The sequence below is a fragment of the Alosa alosa genome, chromosome 14 (assembly GCF_017589495.1).
Source record: "Alosa alosa isolate M-15738 ecotype Scorff River chromosome 14, AALO_Geno_1.1, whole genome shotgun sequence".
Lineage (NCBI taxonomy): Eukaryota > Metazoa > Chordata > Actinopteri > Clupeiformes > Clupeidae > Alosa > Alosa alosa.
In genome coordinates, this window is record NC_063202.1 from 3,009,406 (window position 1) to 3,027,885 (window position 18,480).

The 18,480-nt window shown below is 42.8% G+C and overlaps 1 protein-coding gene across 1 annotated transcript in view; it reads right to left on the reverse strand.

Moving 5' to 3' along the window:
• Positions 1–18,480, reverse strand: part of LOC125307089 (transcription initiation factor TFIID subunit 4-like) — a 108,623-nt gene that overhangs the window by 72,438 nt on the left and 17,705 nt on the right. Inside the window, exons 2-6 of the mRNA XM_048262861.1 lie at positions 9,837–10,009; positions 3,792–3,842; positions 2,479–2,661; positions 1,072–1,194; positions 421–510 (exon numbers count right to left, since the gene is read on the reverse strand). Coding sequence (XP_048118818.1) covers positions 421–510; positions 1,072–1,194; positions 2,479–2,661; positions 3,792–3,842; positions 9,837–10,009 — 620 coding nt within the window. The remainder of the gene's footprint in view (positions 1–420; positions 511–1,071; positions 1,195–2,478; positions 2,662–3,791; positions 3,843–9,836; positions 10,010–18,480) is intronic.

Sequence of the window (18,480 nt, forward strand, 5' to 3'; positions counted from 1 at the left end):
CAATACAGGTGCTTTGAATTTTCTTCAAAGTTATCTCTTTGTGAGTGTGTGTGTGTGTTTTGCAGTTGACTGTTGAGAGTGACTGTTTGTGTGTGTGCGTCAATCTAAGTGTGTAAATGTGTGTGTATGCAAATGTCTAAATGAGTGTGGGTGTGTTCCCTGTGTGAGAGTGTATGTGTGTGTGTGTGTGTGTGTGTGTGTGTGGCTGCTGATGTGACCCTCATCTGAGTTGGCTGGATAAGCCCTACAGGAGAAGTCAGGCGCTGCTCCAGGCCTCTGTCACACACTCTCTGGAGTCAAGCCAGAGAAGCAGCAAACATGACACACACACACACGCCTTATTCATGTCTCCCATCAAAACACACATATGCATATCTCTCTAAGCTAAGTGTACAACCTGAGCGTGGGTGCATAACCAACCTTGAGGAACGGGACCAGATAGGGCTGGGGCGACGACTTGAGTTCTGTCTGTAACCTGCTGGTGAACTCCTCCGGCTCAATCTTAGCATCCTGAAACAGATGAAGAGTAAAAGCAATGGGAGAGAGGGAATCCGCATCAGCTTGGTGTAAAGATTTACATTAAGCCTATGTGTGTTGTTCATTTCAGCCTATGTGTGTTGTTCATTTCAGCCTATGTGTGTTGTTAAAGATTTACATTAAGACTATGTGTTGTTAATTACATATTACAGACACGTGGCTGGTTGGAAATTTAAATCATGAGTATGATTTGCATGCATACAAACATACACAGGCAGGTCGTTTGAGTGTTTTGTGATGCCATCTACAGCTAACAGGAGGGCATTACATTTACAGGGCCACATCAGACCCTTCACACTCTAAACAGCCTACTGTCAGAGTTAAAAGCCTTGTGGGTATTTTTGTCCACTAGGCTATCTGCATGTCAACATATACAAATACACACATCTCTTCTTCACACTCAAACACCCCCCCCCCCCTCTCTCACACACACACACACACACACACACACACACACACAAGCACACACAGGATTATCCTTTGGCTACCATCCAACATGGCTGCCAGTCTGATTGCTGAACGCTGAAGACTCACCAGCAGGTCCTGGACCAGTGCCTTAACGTTGCGAGATGTCTCCGGGGAGGGGGAATTATGGGATGCCAGCTTGATGAGCGTGGCCAGGAAGTTCTTGCACTTCTTCACGTTCTCCTGCATCTCCTGCGGTAGAACAGAGCACAGTGGGTGGGAACCGTGAGATTGGGCAGAGACAAGCTGAGACCAGTCAGACGCTGGTCGAGGGTGTGGTGCATGGGTAAGAGCAGCTGTGTGTGTGTGTTCTGCTGAGCATGCCTGCTAACTGCCTTCAATCAGAGTGTCTGTTTACTCACAACAAATACAAAGCTTCCTATAAGACTTAACCGTTTAGGTTCTACATGGCATATTTCTATGTTCTAAATAGGACGAGGGAGAAGAATGTTTAAGGGTTCCAAGAGGAACTTAAGGTCTTGGAGAGGGTCAGAGGGGAACCTTTAACAGCTAATAGAGGAACCTTTAAGGGCTGAGAGAGGGACCTTTGAGTGTGCTGTGAGGATGAGCCAGTGGAGAGCCTGAGGCGTCTCTGTGTGAGCACTGATGGCGGTGGGGCTGTGTGAGAGATGAGAAGTGACAGCACCCATCAGCCATCATGCCTGCTCTCCCATAATGGCTCCCATGTGTTTTGTCATGTTGGCTTTAATTAGTTTAATGCTAAATGTTAATGTAATTAGAGTTCCTGACACACAAACAATATGTTTGGTGGGGCTACTATGATCATGTTTTTGCATCTTTCTCAGGCATATGAGGTCCTAATGAGGGTTGTGTGTGTGTGTGTGTGTGTGTGTGTGTGTGTTTTTTTTTTTTTCCCCCCTTGCATGCATGCCTGTGGAAGCACTGCTGAGCTTTATGCCAACATGGGGCATGTCTCCACGGTAACATGCCCACAGCAGGGTGAGGCCCGGGGCTGCCATGTGTGTGTGAGGTCTTCTGCCCAGCCTCTCTCTCTGTGTGTGTGTGTGTGTGTGTGTGTGTGTGTGTGTGTGTGTGTACAAAAAAGAAAACAAGAAGGGGAGAGAGAGAGAGAGAGAGAGAGAGAGAGAGAGGATAAGAGATAAAGAAGGACATCAAGAAAGACATGAATAAGGACAGGAGAAAGAGAGAGGGAAAAGGGAGTGAGACAGAAAAAGTAGAGATTAACAGAGAGGGAGGGAGGGAGATAGAGAGAGAGAGAGAGAGAGAGAGAGAGAGAAATGCTGCCCATGTCCATGGCCAGCTGTGTGAGTGCGGGCTTGGCCGTGACAAAGCCAGCCTGCTGGCAGCTGTAACAGCACCCACCGCCAGCAGACCAGAGAGAGGGATAGAGAGAGGGGCAGGGGAAAAGAGAAAGGGAGGAGTGCATACGTAAACGAGAACAAAATGAGAAGAGGGAAAAGACAACAGACAGAAAAGAAAGAAGAGAGTAGCAACCTGCGAGACGACAGAGACCCCGGGGGCAGGAGGGGGGGCGGCGGCCGCGGCCGGCGTGATGCTGGGGGGGGCGGGCTGGGCGCCGGTGGCCTGGGGGGGCAGTCCTGCCGCGGGGAGCTGCTGCTGAGGCTGAGGCTGCAGCGGTGGAGCTGGAGCCGTCACCGCCACCACCGCCGGGGCCTTCTGGACGAGAGACAAACAGGACGTGACGCATGGCTCGCAGCAAGGCCACAGAGAACAGGAGGGGCTGTCACATCGCGTGTCCCTGCCGCAGCGGATGCCACTCTGCGGAGGGGTGTGTGTGAGTGTGTGTGTGTGTGTTTAAATGGGGCTGAGGTCTGACATAGGGCAGCTCAGATTCGTGATGGCATACCTCACATAGACACAGACCACACACACACACACACACCTTCCTTTTCTCCACAGTGACAGCTTGAATACACCTGACACTTATGACATGCAAAAGGCTGGTGAAAACATCACATTGGTGATACTGCACATAGCTAAACCTTTGTGGGGTGCATTACAGAAGTGATAGTCCAAACAGATGTTTGATGTGCGACTGTCGACAGCTCTCCTGCAAGCTGACACATGTTCATCTACATCAAGCAAATGATCAGTAAATATAGTACGCAACACAGGCAAACACAGTAATATTCAAAATCATGTAAAGCTCAGTCTTGGAAGTCATTCAGGTTAAGTGACCTTAAGCACTATTGAGAGATTGGAGTAACAAAAGCAATGCATTTTGAGGGGGAATTGGAACATGCCATAGAACAAATCATCTGTAAAAGAAGAGAACATGTTGAGGAGGAGGGACAGCACAGTATACAAGCTTTATATGGGGCCCTGATAGCAAAGTTCAGAAAAAACAGAAAGGATGTCTAGCACTGCACCAGGTGAAAATACAAGCAGAAATACAAGACTTGCTTTGAATTTACTGTAAGGAGATATCAAACGACTATTGGAAACACTGTATAATAATGGTATAATAACTCAACAAGCAATGTGGAAGATGATTTCTGGGAGTTGAAGTTTAAAATATCATGAAGTTTAACTCTATGACAGATTATGATGGGACAGAAAAGGTTATGGCAGGATATCTGGGTTATCTTTCAGAGGTCTAAAGGGGTCTCATATGAAGTGGCCCCCTCTATAGGAAGCCAGAAAAAGTCAGTAAGACAGCCAAAGTCATCACAGGCAGTGAGATATTATGAGGGGCAACTCATGGCTAAGGGGCTGGGTCAGAGGTTGAATGGGAAGGTCGGAGGTCACAGAGGGTTATAGGAGGTAGGCAAGGGTTACTGCTGCACCTTGGCCTGGACAGCAGGGCCTGGACGGATGGCTTGAGTGGTCACAGGAGACTGCAGGAGAGAGAGAGAGATCGGAGTGAGCAAAGGAAAGTAAGGGAGAGAGAGAGAGAGAGAGAGTGTAAGAGAGAGGGAGAGGGAGAGGAAAAAGGAGAAAGACAAGAAATGGGGAAGGGGAGAGAGAGGGATCAGTGCATCAGCAAACAAATAGTCACACCAAGACAAGCAGAAGGGCATCAAAAGCAGAAATAGGACAACAGGAATTCATTCAATACATTTAGATAGAAACCTTTAAGCAGGACATAAACTCATGTCACCATGGCATAGAACTATTACAGTCCCACACTTACACACTTTACACTTGCTTTAGATAAGATGACAAAAACCCTGGAAAAGCAAAGTCAAGGTTACTAAAAGGAACAGAGACTAATAAGATTCAGAAGATTACACGTATAAACAATTTGGGGAGAATGGCTTAACACTCTGAACAGGAAGACAGTGATGACCACTGAAGTAGGCACAGGGAGGGTCGCATTTATCAGTCAATGCTGATCACTGTGGACTCCAGACATCTAGCTCAAGGCATCACCAACAGCCTACATCATCCAGGCCAATCCCGCACCTCAGGCAGGCACAGAGAATGCACTATGCGAGGAATGAGGAAACAGTGTGAGCCGGTCCAGTGCCACACACACGCAGACATCGACACAGCCGGGAAGCACCATCCTGGTGGCATCTGTCTACACTGGGCAGCCATGTGGACATGCCCTCTGCGCACAAGCCTGACATTATGCCTTGCGTTCACACACACACACACCCCACTATCCTGACCACCATCCCAGCATGCGTAGGGGAGAGGGTGTGTGTGTGTGAGGGTGTGTGTGTCTGTCGCTCCTCTCAGCAGCTGTGTCCCCTCAGGGGAGGGAGGGGAGAGACGGGGGTGGTGGGGGGGGGGGTACCGGAGAGCCTGGGAGCGATGCAGGAGAGTTGGGGGTAAAGGGTGGGAGGTGTGGGATCTCGGAGGCTTTGAGCCCCCCCAGCGATGCCATGGCAATCTGCCACACGTTGAGGGGTTCTAATGGTTGTTAGCTTTTTAAAACAATCAGGCAGCTGGATGGTGAATGATTTAACGCGAGTGGAAGGAAGCGAGGGACGACTTCCTCACTTTTCCCTCTGTCTTCTTCCTCTTTCCCCTTCCTCTCTCTCCCTCTCTCTCTCCTACCACATCTCTCCCCCTCTCCTCTCCCTCTCTCTCCCCCTCTCCTCTCCTCTCCCTGTTCCATCCACTGCCTGGCTGAGTGGCACACACGGTCTAGAGGGACACTGGGAATACAGCTCATTTACATTTGTGTCAAGGGTGTCTTGTCTAAACACCACAATTAGCGCACAATGCAGAGTCAAGCTGTACATAATTACTGACACAAGTCTTATTCAAGGATGCTGTCCGGCTGCCAATAGCTCCAAAACATAACCAAGGCTAGGGATGATGGAACATGACCCGAGTTTGTAAATTAATGATACTATAACAAGATTCTTCCTTTTAACAGTGAATCATTCTCCAGGATCCACATAAAATTAACTTTTTTTTAATTAAATTGAAAGTTAATTGTTTGTCATTTTTGACAAGCAGCAAAGTAGTGTTAATAATTAGTTGGCATGACTCCATGTGCAATTTCTTAGACTCATGTATATCTTTGATCAATGTGATAAGCCTATGCCTCCACCTAGTGTCAGTGAAGCAGTGTAGCAAGTACAGTGGATTGAGAGAGAGAAAGAGATAGAAAAAGAAAGAAAAAAAAAAAAGAGAGAGAAAGAAAGAAAGAAAGAAAGAGAGAAACACAGAGAGAGAGAGAAAGAGAGAGAGAGAGAAAGAGAGAGAGAGAACACACACACACACACACACACACACACCATTCATACTAAAATCAACCTGCATCCGGCTCAGGTCGAGAGTTGGGCCGAGTGGATGAGACAAATGACCCAGGTCAACCCTTTCATACTAAAATTGTCCCTAGTCGAGCATCAGTGTATATATAGGGCAGGAGAGGGATATCAACTTTCAGATACATGGGCACTGCTCTACTTGAAAGCACAGAGCTATTGATTACCACTTCCCGCATTTCCCAGAAAGTGTTTTTTTGTAATGAGTATCCATAGGTGTCCACTAAAAGAGCTAGATAGAGCCAAGGAGGCTAATCTCAAGACAATACACAGAAACATTGTATGGCAATAAGAAGGGCTCTGTCACCCCCTGGTGGTGAACAAAGGCATATACAAGTATACCGGTAGGTATGAAGTGAAACTGACAAATGAGAGACATTGTAATTGACAGGATAGTTATCAACTGTTTTACTGGAATCAATGAATGGAATCAATGAATCAGATCCTTCACCAAGGAGGTTATGAGCCATGTCTGTTTTGTCATTTGGTTGGTTTGTTGGCAGTATTATGCGATGGGCCAAGAAGGAACCCACAATATTGTGGTGCTGATCCGAGTCACACAACACCCAAATTATTAGAACTGGGATCACAGCCTACACAAAATTGTCAAAATATCTATAAAAGTTAAGCCTGCATAATCAGACAGAATGCAGCCCTAGTCCAGCACATGAAAATATCAAGCGCTGTGGATTCCTTTTATTAACTGCCACCATTCACTTGATGTGGCTTGCAGATCCCCTGATGTGGTGGTGAGGAGGGAGGAGGAGGGAATCAACTACTAGATTATTTACCAGTTTACCACCAGCCTTTTGCCCCTCACACCACATCACTATCCACAATCACCCCTCTTACTAATAGTGAACTGAACACCAACACCCCCCACAGTCAATACAACGGAGATAAGCTAATAGCATGATAGGTTTAAGTCGAGACAGACCAGCTGAACTTGCTGAACCAGTTGCACGTCCTCCTCCCCATGTAGTGGCAGTACAGGCCCAGAGAAAAGTAAAGAAGTCAATTACCCAACAGTTCACACAAATGACTAAAAACTAAAATAATGCACATCATACAGTCAGTCAAAAGTGAAGTCAGCACAACTCTTTCCAGCTCTTTCCACTGACTGCCTAGTACTGTCAACATCAAGCTCAATGCTTTCGTTCTGGCCTTCAGAGAAAACCACTGAGCTCCATGAACTCAGAGAAACCCACAATATCCCCAATGAACTTCCTCTTCCGCTGTCTCCCAGTTAGTTACGTACTCTCCCACCAATAATAATTGGCATATGAACGTTGCCTGTTGCATGGTTTTTCCTCCACCTTTTTTTATTTTTTAGAGTTGCTCCATTTCAGCCAGCCTCTCTGTCTTAAGGTGACCCCAAACGATCCAATCTTTCCATAAAATGAACAATCACAACCTTCTGTGATCCCTTGAAAAGTATGCTTTTCCTTGGCTCAACACACAGGGATGCCAACAGGTAAGGGGTAGAAAAGGTGAGAACATTGCAAGGAAAGATTAAATTCACCACAAGTATGGGACCTCAGAGCATGTTCTTCTGGGACGTTACATTTCTGGTCTTCTCGGCTACTTAAAGAGAAATTGTGCATAGAATTAAGTGCATATTTTTTATATCATATTCTTTCACACCTAAAATAGCACCTTTGCTATACTTTTATTGAGTGATCATTACAAGAGCTACTTTTAACAGTTTTAACAGTCAATTAACTTGACACTAGATTTAAGAGCAGTAATTAAGCATTTAAAACACTTTATTCCATGGATGAGGTCCGATCACTGGCTCATTTATCCCGGAGGAACAGAGATAACCACAGGTAGATGATCGCTAAACCAACATGATGAATATTCATCTCTCAGGTGACAATGATGAAAGACCATCTAGCAGGTAGGTTGTGATGAGCGCACCTCTATGCAAAATGAATGAGCTCATTACCCAAGGCAAACCAAGGAACAGCGGCAGCCATTAAGAGAATGGTAATCAATCAGACTTAATCGGAAATGAGGATATGGAGAAAAATAATATGAACTTAATTTGATTAAACATGGTCTTACCTGTTGTGTCTCACACATGTGGCTAGCATAGCCAAACATATGTAGAGTGAGACTACATACTGGTAAAGAGTTTTTTCTAAGTTTCTAAGACATGTTTCTTAGAGATGTAACAGTTATACAGTGGTTAGTGAGATACGCACTTAAATGCCATCAAGAACAAACATGGATGGAGTTGGAATTGGAATTGGAACTGTTGCAAGTGGCACATGCCTCTATTAACCCTTAGAACCCTAAGCTGTTTTTAGGGCATTTTCACTACCTTTATTCATAAGGATTTATTCTGGTCATTGTAAGGGCCACACACACATATTATATATTGTTTTTTTCAGCAGTCTAGGCTATACAGATCTGCCATAATTTCATGTATTAGTAAAAGCATTGATTTTATTTTGATTTTTAAATAATTAAAATACAAAAAGCATATGATAAAAATTCTTATATTTTGACATGTATCTCACCACAGCAAGCTCATAGCTCTACGTGCATTTCATGTGTGTGTAGGGCAGACTGTCCTGAATCAGGCAATATAATTGCCATGTTGGAGGGATACTCTGGGGCTGAGCAATATACAGAAATATGTGGTGTGTGATTTACGGAAATAAATGCTATTTTTTATTTAGTGATGAAAAATGACCTTTCTGCGCTCCTTATCTGTGACACGAACTGATCTGACCTGACCTGAGTTTGCGTGTTAGCCTGCGTGTGGCTATGGTGTAGGCACTCATAATGATTCTTAACTTATTACTGCATTGCCATGAACAAAGTAAAGGCAAAAAGGTGTTTCTTTGTTGAACAAATTGGGATGCAATGTGAGCCTTGAATTGGATGCCATGCAGGAATTTGCTAGGATCTCAAAACCGGATTATGAACATGCTTTGCCATAGAGAAACCCACGATAGCGTTGGATTATAAACATGCTTTGCCACAAAAACAGACAAAAACAAGGGGTAAGTCCAGCTCTAAGAAGTTATTATTTTGCTGTTACTTCGTCTGTTTTATAACCCAGAAGGATGTACTTGGTATCAAATGATAGCTCTGTGTCTCCTCTCTCATCTGACATGCGTGGCATATCTATCCGATCACGGGTCCGTGAGTAATTCAAACGAGAGTAATTGGTGTGCAGCATTGGCTTGTGTACATGACGTTATTATTTTGCAGTCATATCGTCTGTTTTTATAAGCCAGAAGGATCGATATACAATGTACCAATGGATAGCCCTGTGTCTCCTCTTTCATCTGATATGCTTGCTATATCTATGCGATCACGGGTTCGCGAGTAATTCAAACGAGAGTAATGGGTGCGCAGGTGAACGCAGAGACTGTTAATATGATGCATTCCTTTTTCATTTCATGATTTTTTATTTTATTTTCATACTTGATCGTACAGACAAGTGTGTAGTCTTGTTGGAAAGCCCCACTTAAGCTCTGTCACGCAATAAAGGTTTCATCTCACTGTGATGAACGGTTCCAGAGCAATGTAACAGAGAAGAAAGGGTGTGTTTTTTGACGCACTTTGCGCCAATCGGGTTTTAAGGGTTAAGAATTATCAAATCAAACTGACCAATGATCAATCATAACATAGACATGAGGCATACACACAGGAATATGGATAGGATAGTCTACTTCAGACAAAAATCTGTTTCTTTTCAACTGTTCAAGAATTGTTTTCTTTAGACCTTTCTGATAACTAAGTAGTCAGCTCATTCTAGAATCTTGTAAAACTGAAAAAAAGGAAAGACAGGGTACCTGACAGCTGACTAACATCAATATATAGAATACACAATTATTTTCCTGGTGAGAAATATATTCAGTAGGTTCTAAACCACTAGCACGAAAAATATCACAACATTAAAACAAACAGATATTCACACACATACATGCACGCACACACACGCACGCACGCACGCACGCACACACACACACACACACACACACACACACACACACACACACACACACACATGTACACACGCACACACACATACGCACGCACACGCACACACACACACAGTGTGGGACAGCAGGGGTGACCCTGTCTCACCTGGGGCGTGGTGACTCTGAAGGTGGCCCCTGTGGTGGGCGCGGCCGGCCGGGGGGAGATGCTGCTCTGGGCCTGGGCTTGGGCTTGGGCTTGGGCTTGGGCCTGGGCCTGCGCCAGAGCCTGCTGGGGCACCATCACCAGCTGGCCCATCTCTGTCCTCACCAGAACCATGCCTGCAATGCAACACACACAGACACACACAGACCACGGTTATTTACAGCAAAGTCATGTCATGCATACCACGTGGCTCAGAAACACACATCATACAAAGTCAAAGTCATATACAGTGCCAGGGTTGGAATTTCACGGCGGCCACCTTGCGTTGGCCGTGATGCCCCTTTGAAAATCGGAGGTTCACAGGCCACTGTGGCCTTGGTGCCCCCCTTGTTTCAATATTCTGCCTTGCGTCCGACTAATAGCGATTTTTATGTAGCCTATGGCCTGTCAAAATAATCTAAGCATTCACAGCGCAAATTAATTTAGTCTTATATGCAGTACAGACAGTTCACCCATTCTTCTCTGATGAACTACTCGCGAAGTAGCCTACTCATCACACAGACATCATGCATCACATCACATGAAATAGCTTTTTCTCAGCTTTTAAACAATGTTAGCCGCTAGTTGCTATGGTAAACGGTTCGTGAGAAAAGTAACTTTAATTTTATCATATTATTCTATAGTTCTCACAAACTCTTCCCTCAACACGACAAAACATATATCAAAATAAACAGCAGACCTTTTGGAACACTAAGGTGTAAAGCATTCCCCTGTACAGTTAGCCAATCCAGAGTAATCCGGTTTTGAATATGCAGCAAATTTCTACATGCATGTCTCCAACTTTGGGCTTTAAGTTTCACAATGTGTTTAAATTGTTCAATACACAATTTCATAACAGCCCAAATAAAAAAATAAATGTTACAAATATCACCTAGATATCTGTAAATAAAATCAGAGGATATACAACTGACTAAGAGTGTGTCAAAGTAGCATGCATGTAGGCTATTTGAGTTTTATATTAAATTGTTCAATACATGATTTCATAACAGGCCAAATAGAAAAGAAATGTTAAATATAGCCTAGATATCTGTAAATATTAAAATCAGATGATTTACAGTTCTATGTAATATGACATGTTTCATGTTTTTGTAATGTTTCATGATGCAGGTCTGCTGCTGTGAATAGGCTAAATACAACTTTGATCATTTTTATCTACTGTATAGTTAACTTTGGCCTTGGTGCCCTGACGTGTGGCCTTTGTGCCCCCCGTCAAATATGCCCAACTGAAGGCTAAGTGGCCTTGCCCCTAAAATTATGAAATTCCAAGCCTGCACAGTACAGTCATAGAAAGACTAAATTATTCCAGTTACAGAGCTGTGCAGATGAGTTTCAGAACTCCGTTCTAAAATGATTTCACACAGAATGATGTGGTAATAGCCAAAGACCAACACTGACAGAGTGAACACACCACTGGGAGAAACTGTCATAGTAGTGTAACACATGATATCGCACAGAGCATTTCAAAACTGGCACCATATCCTCCAATACATACTGCTGGGATTATCGACATGTGTTTCCCAACAAACCATATCAGTTGGAAACACAGACTGGGACACAGTTGGGGGCAGAGACCAGGGCTGGGCTTCACAGTATGACATGGCTTGGCTGTGTGAATATTGTGAATGCATGTGGAAACATAAGCACAGCAGCAAGCGGAACAGAGAACCATACTTTACTGCATAACTATGGCATTTGAGGAGTAGAACGGCACAAAATAAACAGAAATGCCAAAAATAACTCAAGTCATAAACAACACATCAGCCACACACCAAAGTCTCAAAACAGTATAAGGTGACAAAGAAATAAAATAAAGCAGTGACTTATCACATCTAATTTGGTCATAAGCAATTGCAAAAAGATGCATGACAACTTCTGGCAACAACTGGTGTAGAACAGAACCAGGTTGTGCAGTTGAGAGGCAGTGAGACTAGATGGCAGTACTGTCAAGCAAATCAACTGAGAGCAGGCGCTAACATGGGAATGTGCTCCGAGACAACACACCAGTACACATGCTGAAGACAGATCCCTTCTGTAAATCAGCTCATTGAAACAACTCACTATGGCACATACACTTGTCTAACTTCAAAGCTTTAACATCATCTAACCATTTGCTGCCAATGTCAATGCAAACCCCCTTTGAGTGGCCCAAAAAAACGTTTTTCTCTTTTCTCCCAACCCAATTTGAACCCTGCATTTTGGTCTACCACCAGTTTAAGTTATCACATAAAAAAATATTTAAATATATTTGCTGAAATATCAATCTTTATGTTTTTATTCCTTAAACTTCAAAACATTAACATGGAGATACATAAAGGACATATAAGCATAAACTGCAACTTATTTGGTACATATTATAGGGAACCTACCATTTTAATAGTGAATATCATTACACAACAATATTATACTAATGTATTCCTCAAGTCTGTTCAATTTGCTAATTCAGATGGAGAATTGGCAAGATCTTTGACAATTGTGCTTTTGTTTGAGTCAGGATAGCTTTCTCTGTGGCGTTTAACCACCTGTAGTAAGAATTGTTTTCTTATTCTGATTTGGTTAATATCGCATTAAAGTCCTGTATATTAACGCCCCTTTCTGCAGTGTCATGTGGTGATTCTTCATTTCTTGGCTTTCCATGGCTTTTTGTTCTTCCAGTGTATTTCCTCAGCAGTCATATACTTTTAACCGAGGTAACAAGTTCATCTTTGCTTGGGCAGCGGTTAGCTTATGGTACACAATTCTGCCTTTTGCTGCCTTGTTACAGCTGTTGTTTAAATCATTCAATGACATTAGTGTCTCAAGAGAATTTTACTTATTATTGAAATATATTACCCTGGAAATTCCAGAGTTCTCGCAAAAGCACAATTGAATTGTCTCTGCGAGACACTCTGGCAATGTGTAATGATGCACGTTACTTTTGCCCCTTGCATCGCGAGGAACCAATCACATAGGTGTGTATCCAATATAGGCGGGCCATGCTTTCTTCTTTGTGGACTTTTTGCATCTTGGTCATGACTCTGTAGTATTAACACAAAAATAATAAATCCTCTTTTCACGAACGCGCTATTGTAGCTGAGACATCTTTTTGGGGAAAGTTAGACTGTACCCACAGTGGTCTTTCCTACATGCATCCAGGCAAGTTATGTGGCTATGGGCTTCCATAACACCTCAGCAGTGCCACAGACTGATTGCCTCCAACCGCCCCACACTGATGGAGTTATCTGTGCAAAAGCAGCCCAACCAAGTATGGAGTGTATAAATGAACTATTTTAGACTAGTCAGATTGGTTAATTTCTTTTCAAAAGGTTAACATTTCTGTATTATAACCTCTTTATTATAATATTTTGAGATACTCATTTTTGGTTTTCATGAGCTGTAGATCGTAATCATGATTAAAACAAAAAACGCTTAAAATATTTCACTTTATATCTAATGAAAAAGTTTCACTTTTTGAAATACATTTTTTGAGACCCACCTATATATCATTAATATCAAGATAAGAAAAAATTGTTGTTGAAAAATCATGTAGCAGAATTCGATCAATATGGACAATATGATCTAGTACATCCCAAATGAGCGACTATTAAATATTAGGGTATGAAAGTATCTAATGTTAGGCCTCCCTACAACCATTTGTCTATTGTGGGTACGTGCAGCACACACTATGTGGTCTGTTTCATGAGCTGTCTGATGCCAGCACCTCCGAGGTGGTCATAATGGACTTGTGTGACAAAGTGTTGAGTTTGAAGCTGTGGCACTAAAGTGGTGGTGAAGTACACAATGCTGTTCCTGCCCTGCACGCCTGCCATGAAAAGGCCTCGCACACCTGGTGTAGGCTACTCGCCGATCAGACAAGGCACTATCAGACGCTTGATTTCAAGCAAGTGAGGTGTCAACAGGTTGTCTTTGTCACAGGGTGGTCCAATCCACCATCCTGACTAACGGGCATAGCTGTGTGTGGTAGGCTTCAGCCGCAGTGCTGGTCTGCAAAGCCTATGTGTGTCATTTTGAGCAGCAGCTGTCCTACATCTGATCTGAGCTAAATTATGCACACTTACCGACAGTACTATACTCAGCAGTGGTGGACGAAGTACACAAATTCTGTACTTGAGTGAAAGTAGAGATACACATGGTTAAATGTTACTCCAGTAAAAGACATAGGCATTTATTGAGCCTTTCTCCTTCATTCAAGGACAAAATCAACTAAGATTTTTTGTATGTAGAAAGAACTAAAAACAAGCTAATGTAATATCTTATCTTAGATACTTCAAAGTAACCACTTTTGCTTTGTTGAATCCTTTACACTTCTCGGACCAAATCAAGACGTTCCCTTTTGTGTTTGATAGTGTCAGATTGTCTATCATTGTACAGTATATCATTGTATATCTGTCTGTCATTGTCTATCATTGTCTATCATCATTTGCTCGATAGTGTCATGAGGTCAGTTATGGTAACATCAATGTTGTGAAAAGGGGTCAACAAGGTACAGTAAATAATAGTGGATATAACTATAACATAGGTTAGGCAACACCATTATTTAAAGCCTAGCACACCTAATAGAAAATACACATGTAAGTACACATGTATTTGGACAGTCTTTGTTCCAAAAGGAACTTCAGCTGTACTTCAGCGGTCACAAAATATAGTGAAAAATTAGCAAAAAGTAAGATATTTGGCCTAGAAATGTACTGGAGTAAAAGTAAAAAGTTTAACAAAATTGAAATACTCAAGTAAAGTACAGATACATGAAAAAGCGACTTAAGTACAGTAATTGAGTAAATGTACTCAAGTACTGTCCATCACTGATACTCAGGTGATTCAAAACCAGTCCGAAAAGTTGAGACAGGACCAATTTCGGTGTCCACCACTCTAGTTCATCCAAAACAAACCAGAAAAGGGACTCAAAGTGCTAAATACCGGAATTATCCTTTAAAGGAGAACTCTGGATAATTTTTCACATAGATCTCTGTTTCATGAGGTCACTGAATATAGTACTGTCGGTACGAAAAAAATAGACGGTGCTACCTAGCTCGAGTTGCTCTAGCCAACAGGCTATATTTAACATTTATTTTATATTTGGCCTGTTATGAAATCATGTATTGAACAATTTAAGCACAGCTCAGCTTTAAGAAACTCAAATAGCCTAGATGCATGCTTAGCATTTTGTGATCATTAAGGCTACTTTCACAAACTCTTAGTCAGCATGTACTAACATAACATGTAACATTTATTTTGTATTTGGCCCGTTATGAAATCATGTGAAACAATTTTTGAAACACATTGTAAAACTTACAGTAAAGCCCAAATTTGGAGACATCCATGCATGTCGAAATGTACTGCAAATTCATTTTACTCTGGAACGGCTAACTGTACAGTGGACTGCTTTACACCTTTGTGTTCGGTAAGGTCTGCTGTTTATTCTGATATATGGTTTGTCATGTGTTAAACAAAGGGTTCGTGAAGTATTCCACCGAGATGAATGGGTAGGGAGATGGACGCAAAACCTTCAGTAGAATTATGATTAAATTTAATTATATTATTTACTTTTCTCGCGAACGTTCACCATAGCAAATAGCGGCTAATATTGTTTTAAAGCTGAGAAAAAGCTCTTTCAAGTGATAGCCTATTGTCTGTGTGACGAGTAGGCTACTTCGCGAGTAGTTCAACGGAGAAGAACGGGTGAATTTGGACCCACTTTCTTTCTTGCGCCGTCACTTTCTCCACTGCGTAAAAGACTAAATTAATTTGCGCTGTGAATGTTAAGATTATTTTGACAGGCCATAGGCTAAATAAAAATCGCTATTAGTAGGACGCAAAGCAGAATATTGAAAGAAAGGGGCACCAAGGCCACCGTGGCCTGTAAACCTCTGATTTTCAAAAGGGGCATCACGGCCAACGCAAGGGGCAACGACGGCCATGGCCGTCGTGGCCGCCGTGAAATTCCTACCCTGGTTCAGACTAAGGAAGCTTCTGAGGCCATAGTCTAATTCTCTAAATACGTTTCTTTAAAGGTACAGAATTCACATTTGTTTATGTTTATGCTTATATTTAAATTTATTAGCGGACGCTTTCGGTATTCCCCAAGAAACTTGTTTGTTATTGTTTGGGGGACAGGCTGCCCCCACTTTCTTTGTTTCCAGTTTTCGGAGCCTGAGCTGCCTATAGAGGTGACTGTTTTTTTTTGTTTTGTTTTTCTTTTTTTAACTGTACTCACAGAATACGAAGCTAGCGCTCTTGCCACATGGTGCTGTTAGTTCATGCATGAGAACTTTGCACTTTGCCAAGCTTTTAAATTAGGGCCCAGTATCATATTTGACATGATTCCTATTTGTTAAACAATGCTAAGCTATATAGTCTACAAAATTAATAAATAAACAAAACCCCACAGTAGATTCAAATGCCTGGTCAACATCTGATCAATGTGACAAAACCACATTAACACGTGACATGTGCGTCTGTTTGATCTATTTAAAACCTATTTGATCCCCTATCAAAACATTACTTAGTACTTGGTAAAGAAACCCTTGTTGGCAAGTACAGAGGTCGTTTCTTGCAGTTGATTACCAGGTTTGTACACATCTCCGGAGGAATTTTGGACCACTCCTCTTTGCAGATGCTCTCCAAATCTTTAAGGTTTCGAGGCTGTCGCTTGGCAACTTGAAGATTCAGCTCCCTCCACAGATTTTCTATAGAATTAAGGTCCGGAGACTGGCTAGGCCAAAGTCCTTTTAGGCAAGTCCCTCCACTCAGCGGCCATTTTGTAAGGCTTTTTGGGCACTTCTCGGGCACAAAGACTATACATGGCAGAGCAAGATAGTTTGTCATAGTTCAAGGAGATGTATCGTTGACGTATTGATGAGCATATGTAGCAACCGGCCAACAGCAGCAGAATAAATAACAGGCACACACCTGATATAAGGCCGATTTTCTCCAAACTGGAATGCTCAAAAATGCTAAACATGTACTTGAAATGATCAGAAGGGTTTGGGGATCATGAAAACGTGCCCAAAATTCACATTCTTAACTCTAAAGAACCAAGACCTTAACATATGTGGTAAAATTCTGAGCTATGGTCATAGACTTCAATGGAACAGTCGCTGCCTCTGCTCTGCATAAAGGGGGATTTTGACACCCACTGCCCCCCATGCGACCCGGGTTCCCGGAAGTGGCTCCTGATGAAATATCTTGCTCCGCCATGTATAATCTTTGTCGGGCATCTATTTCGGCAAAAATGCACGTGTGCAAGGCTTCACGACACCAACCTTGGTCCAGCGCATGATTGGCAGAATGTATTCACATATCGACTTTTTTGCTGCGGAAGGGGCGGAATGTGTGTAGACTGCCATATTGGCATTACAAACTAACCCCATGCATTTCTCTGCAGGATTTTTTGAGTGCTGTGTCTCCTCATTAATCTCTGGCTAGGCCACTCCATAATGCTTCTTATTGAGCCACTAGTTTGTTGCCTTGGCTGTATATATTGGGTCATTGTCGTGTTGGAAGACACATCCATGACCCATTTTTAGGGTCCTGGCTGAGAGAAGGAGGTTGTCACCCAGGTACATGGCCCCATCCATCTTTCCCTCAATGCGGTGAAGTCGACCTGTCCCAAGATAGCATAATGCTATATGCTTCCATCTCCATGCTTGTTGGTGAGGATGGTGTTCTTGGGGTCATAGTAAGAGTTCCTCTTCCTCCAAACACTGTGACTTGCATTGATACCAAAGAGCTCGATTTTGGGCTCATCTGACCACATCGCCTTCTCCCAAGCATTCTCTGAATCATTCAGATGTTCATTGGCAAACTTCAGACGAGTCTATACAAGGGCCTACTTGAGCAGAGGGATCCGGCGCTGCTGGATTTTAAGCCATTACGGTCTAGTGTGTTACCAATGGTTTTCTTGGTGACTGTGGTCCCAGCTGCCTTGAGATTATTAACAAGCTCCTCCCGTGTAGTTCTGGGCTGATCACTCACCTTTCTCCTGATCATTGATACCCCACGAGGTGAGATCTTGCCTGGAGCCCCAGATAGAGGAAGTTTGGCGGTCATTTGGCGTTTCTTCCAATTTCGGATAATCGCACCAACAGTTGTCTCCTTCTCACCCAGCTTCTTGCCAATGGTCTTGTAGCCCATCCCAGCCTTGTGCAGGTCTACAATCTTGTCCCAGATGTCTTTAGACCAGGGCTTGAAAACGAAATTATTTTTCAAACGTTCCATTCCGAACGGTTCAGGTAGGCCTATGTTTAACGTTTTCGTTCTTGCATGCGTTCCGCCACCAACATATCGGTCCTGAACTATGGCAAAATAGGCTATTACGCATAGGCTACAAACAATTTCCAAATCAGTTTCAGTAGCCTACGCTACGAGCTGGCCTAAGATCCGAAGTGGCAGACGGATAGGTTACATTACAACAGCAAGACAAAATATACACATTTGGACCAAAGGTCCATTTATGCTTTTTTTTTTTTTTTCAAACTGCAGAAATCAAATTATTAGGCTGTTAATTTAATTGTAAATTACTTGTAAATTATTCGCCTACAATTAAACAAGTAGAACACTTAGGATATGCTTTTGTGAAATTTTATCAAAT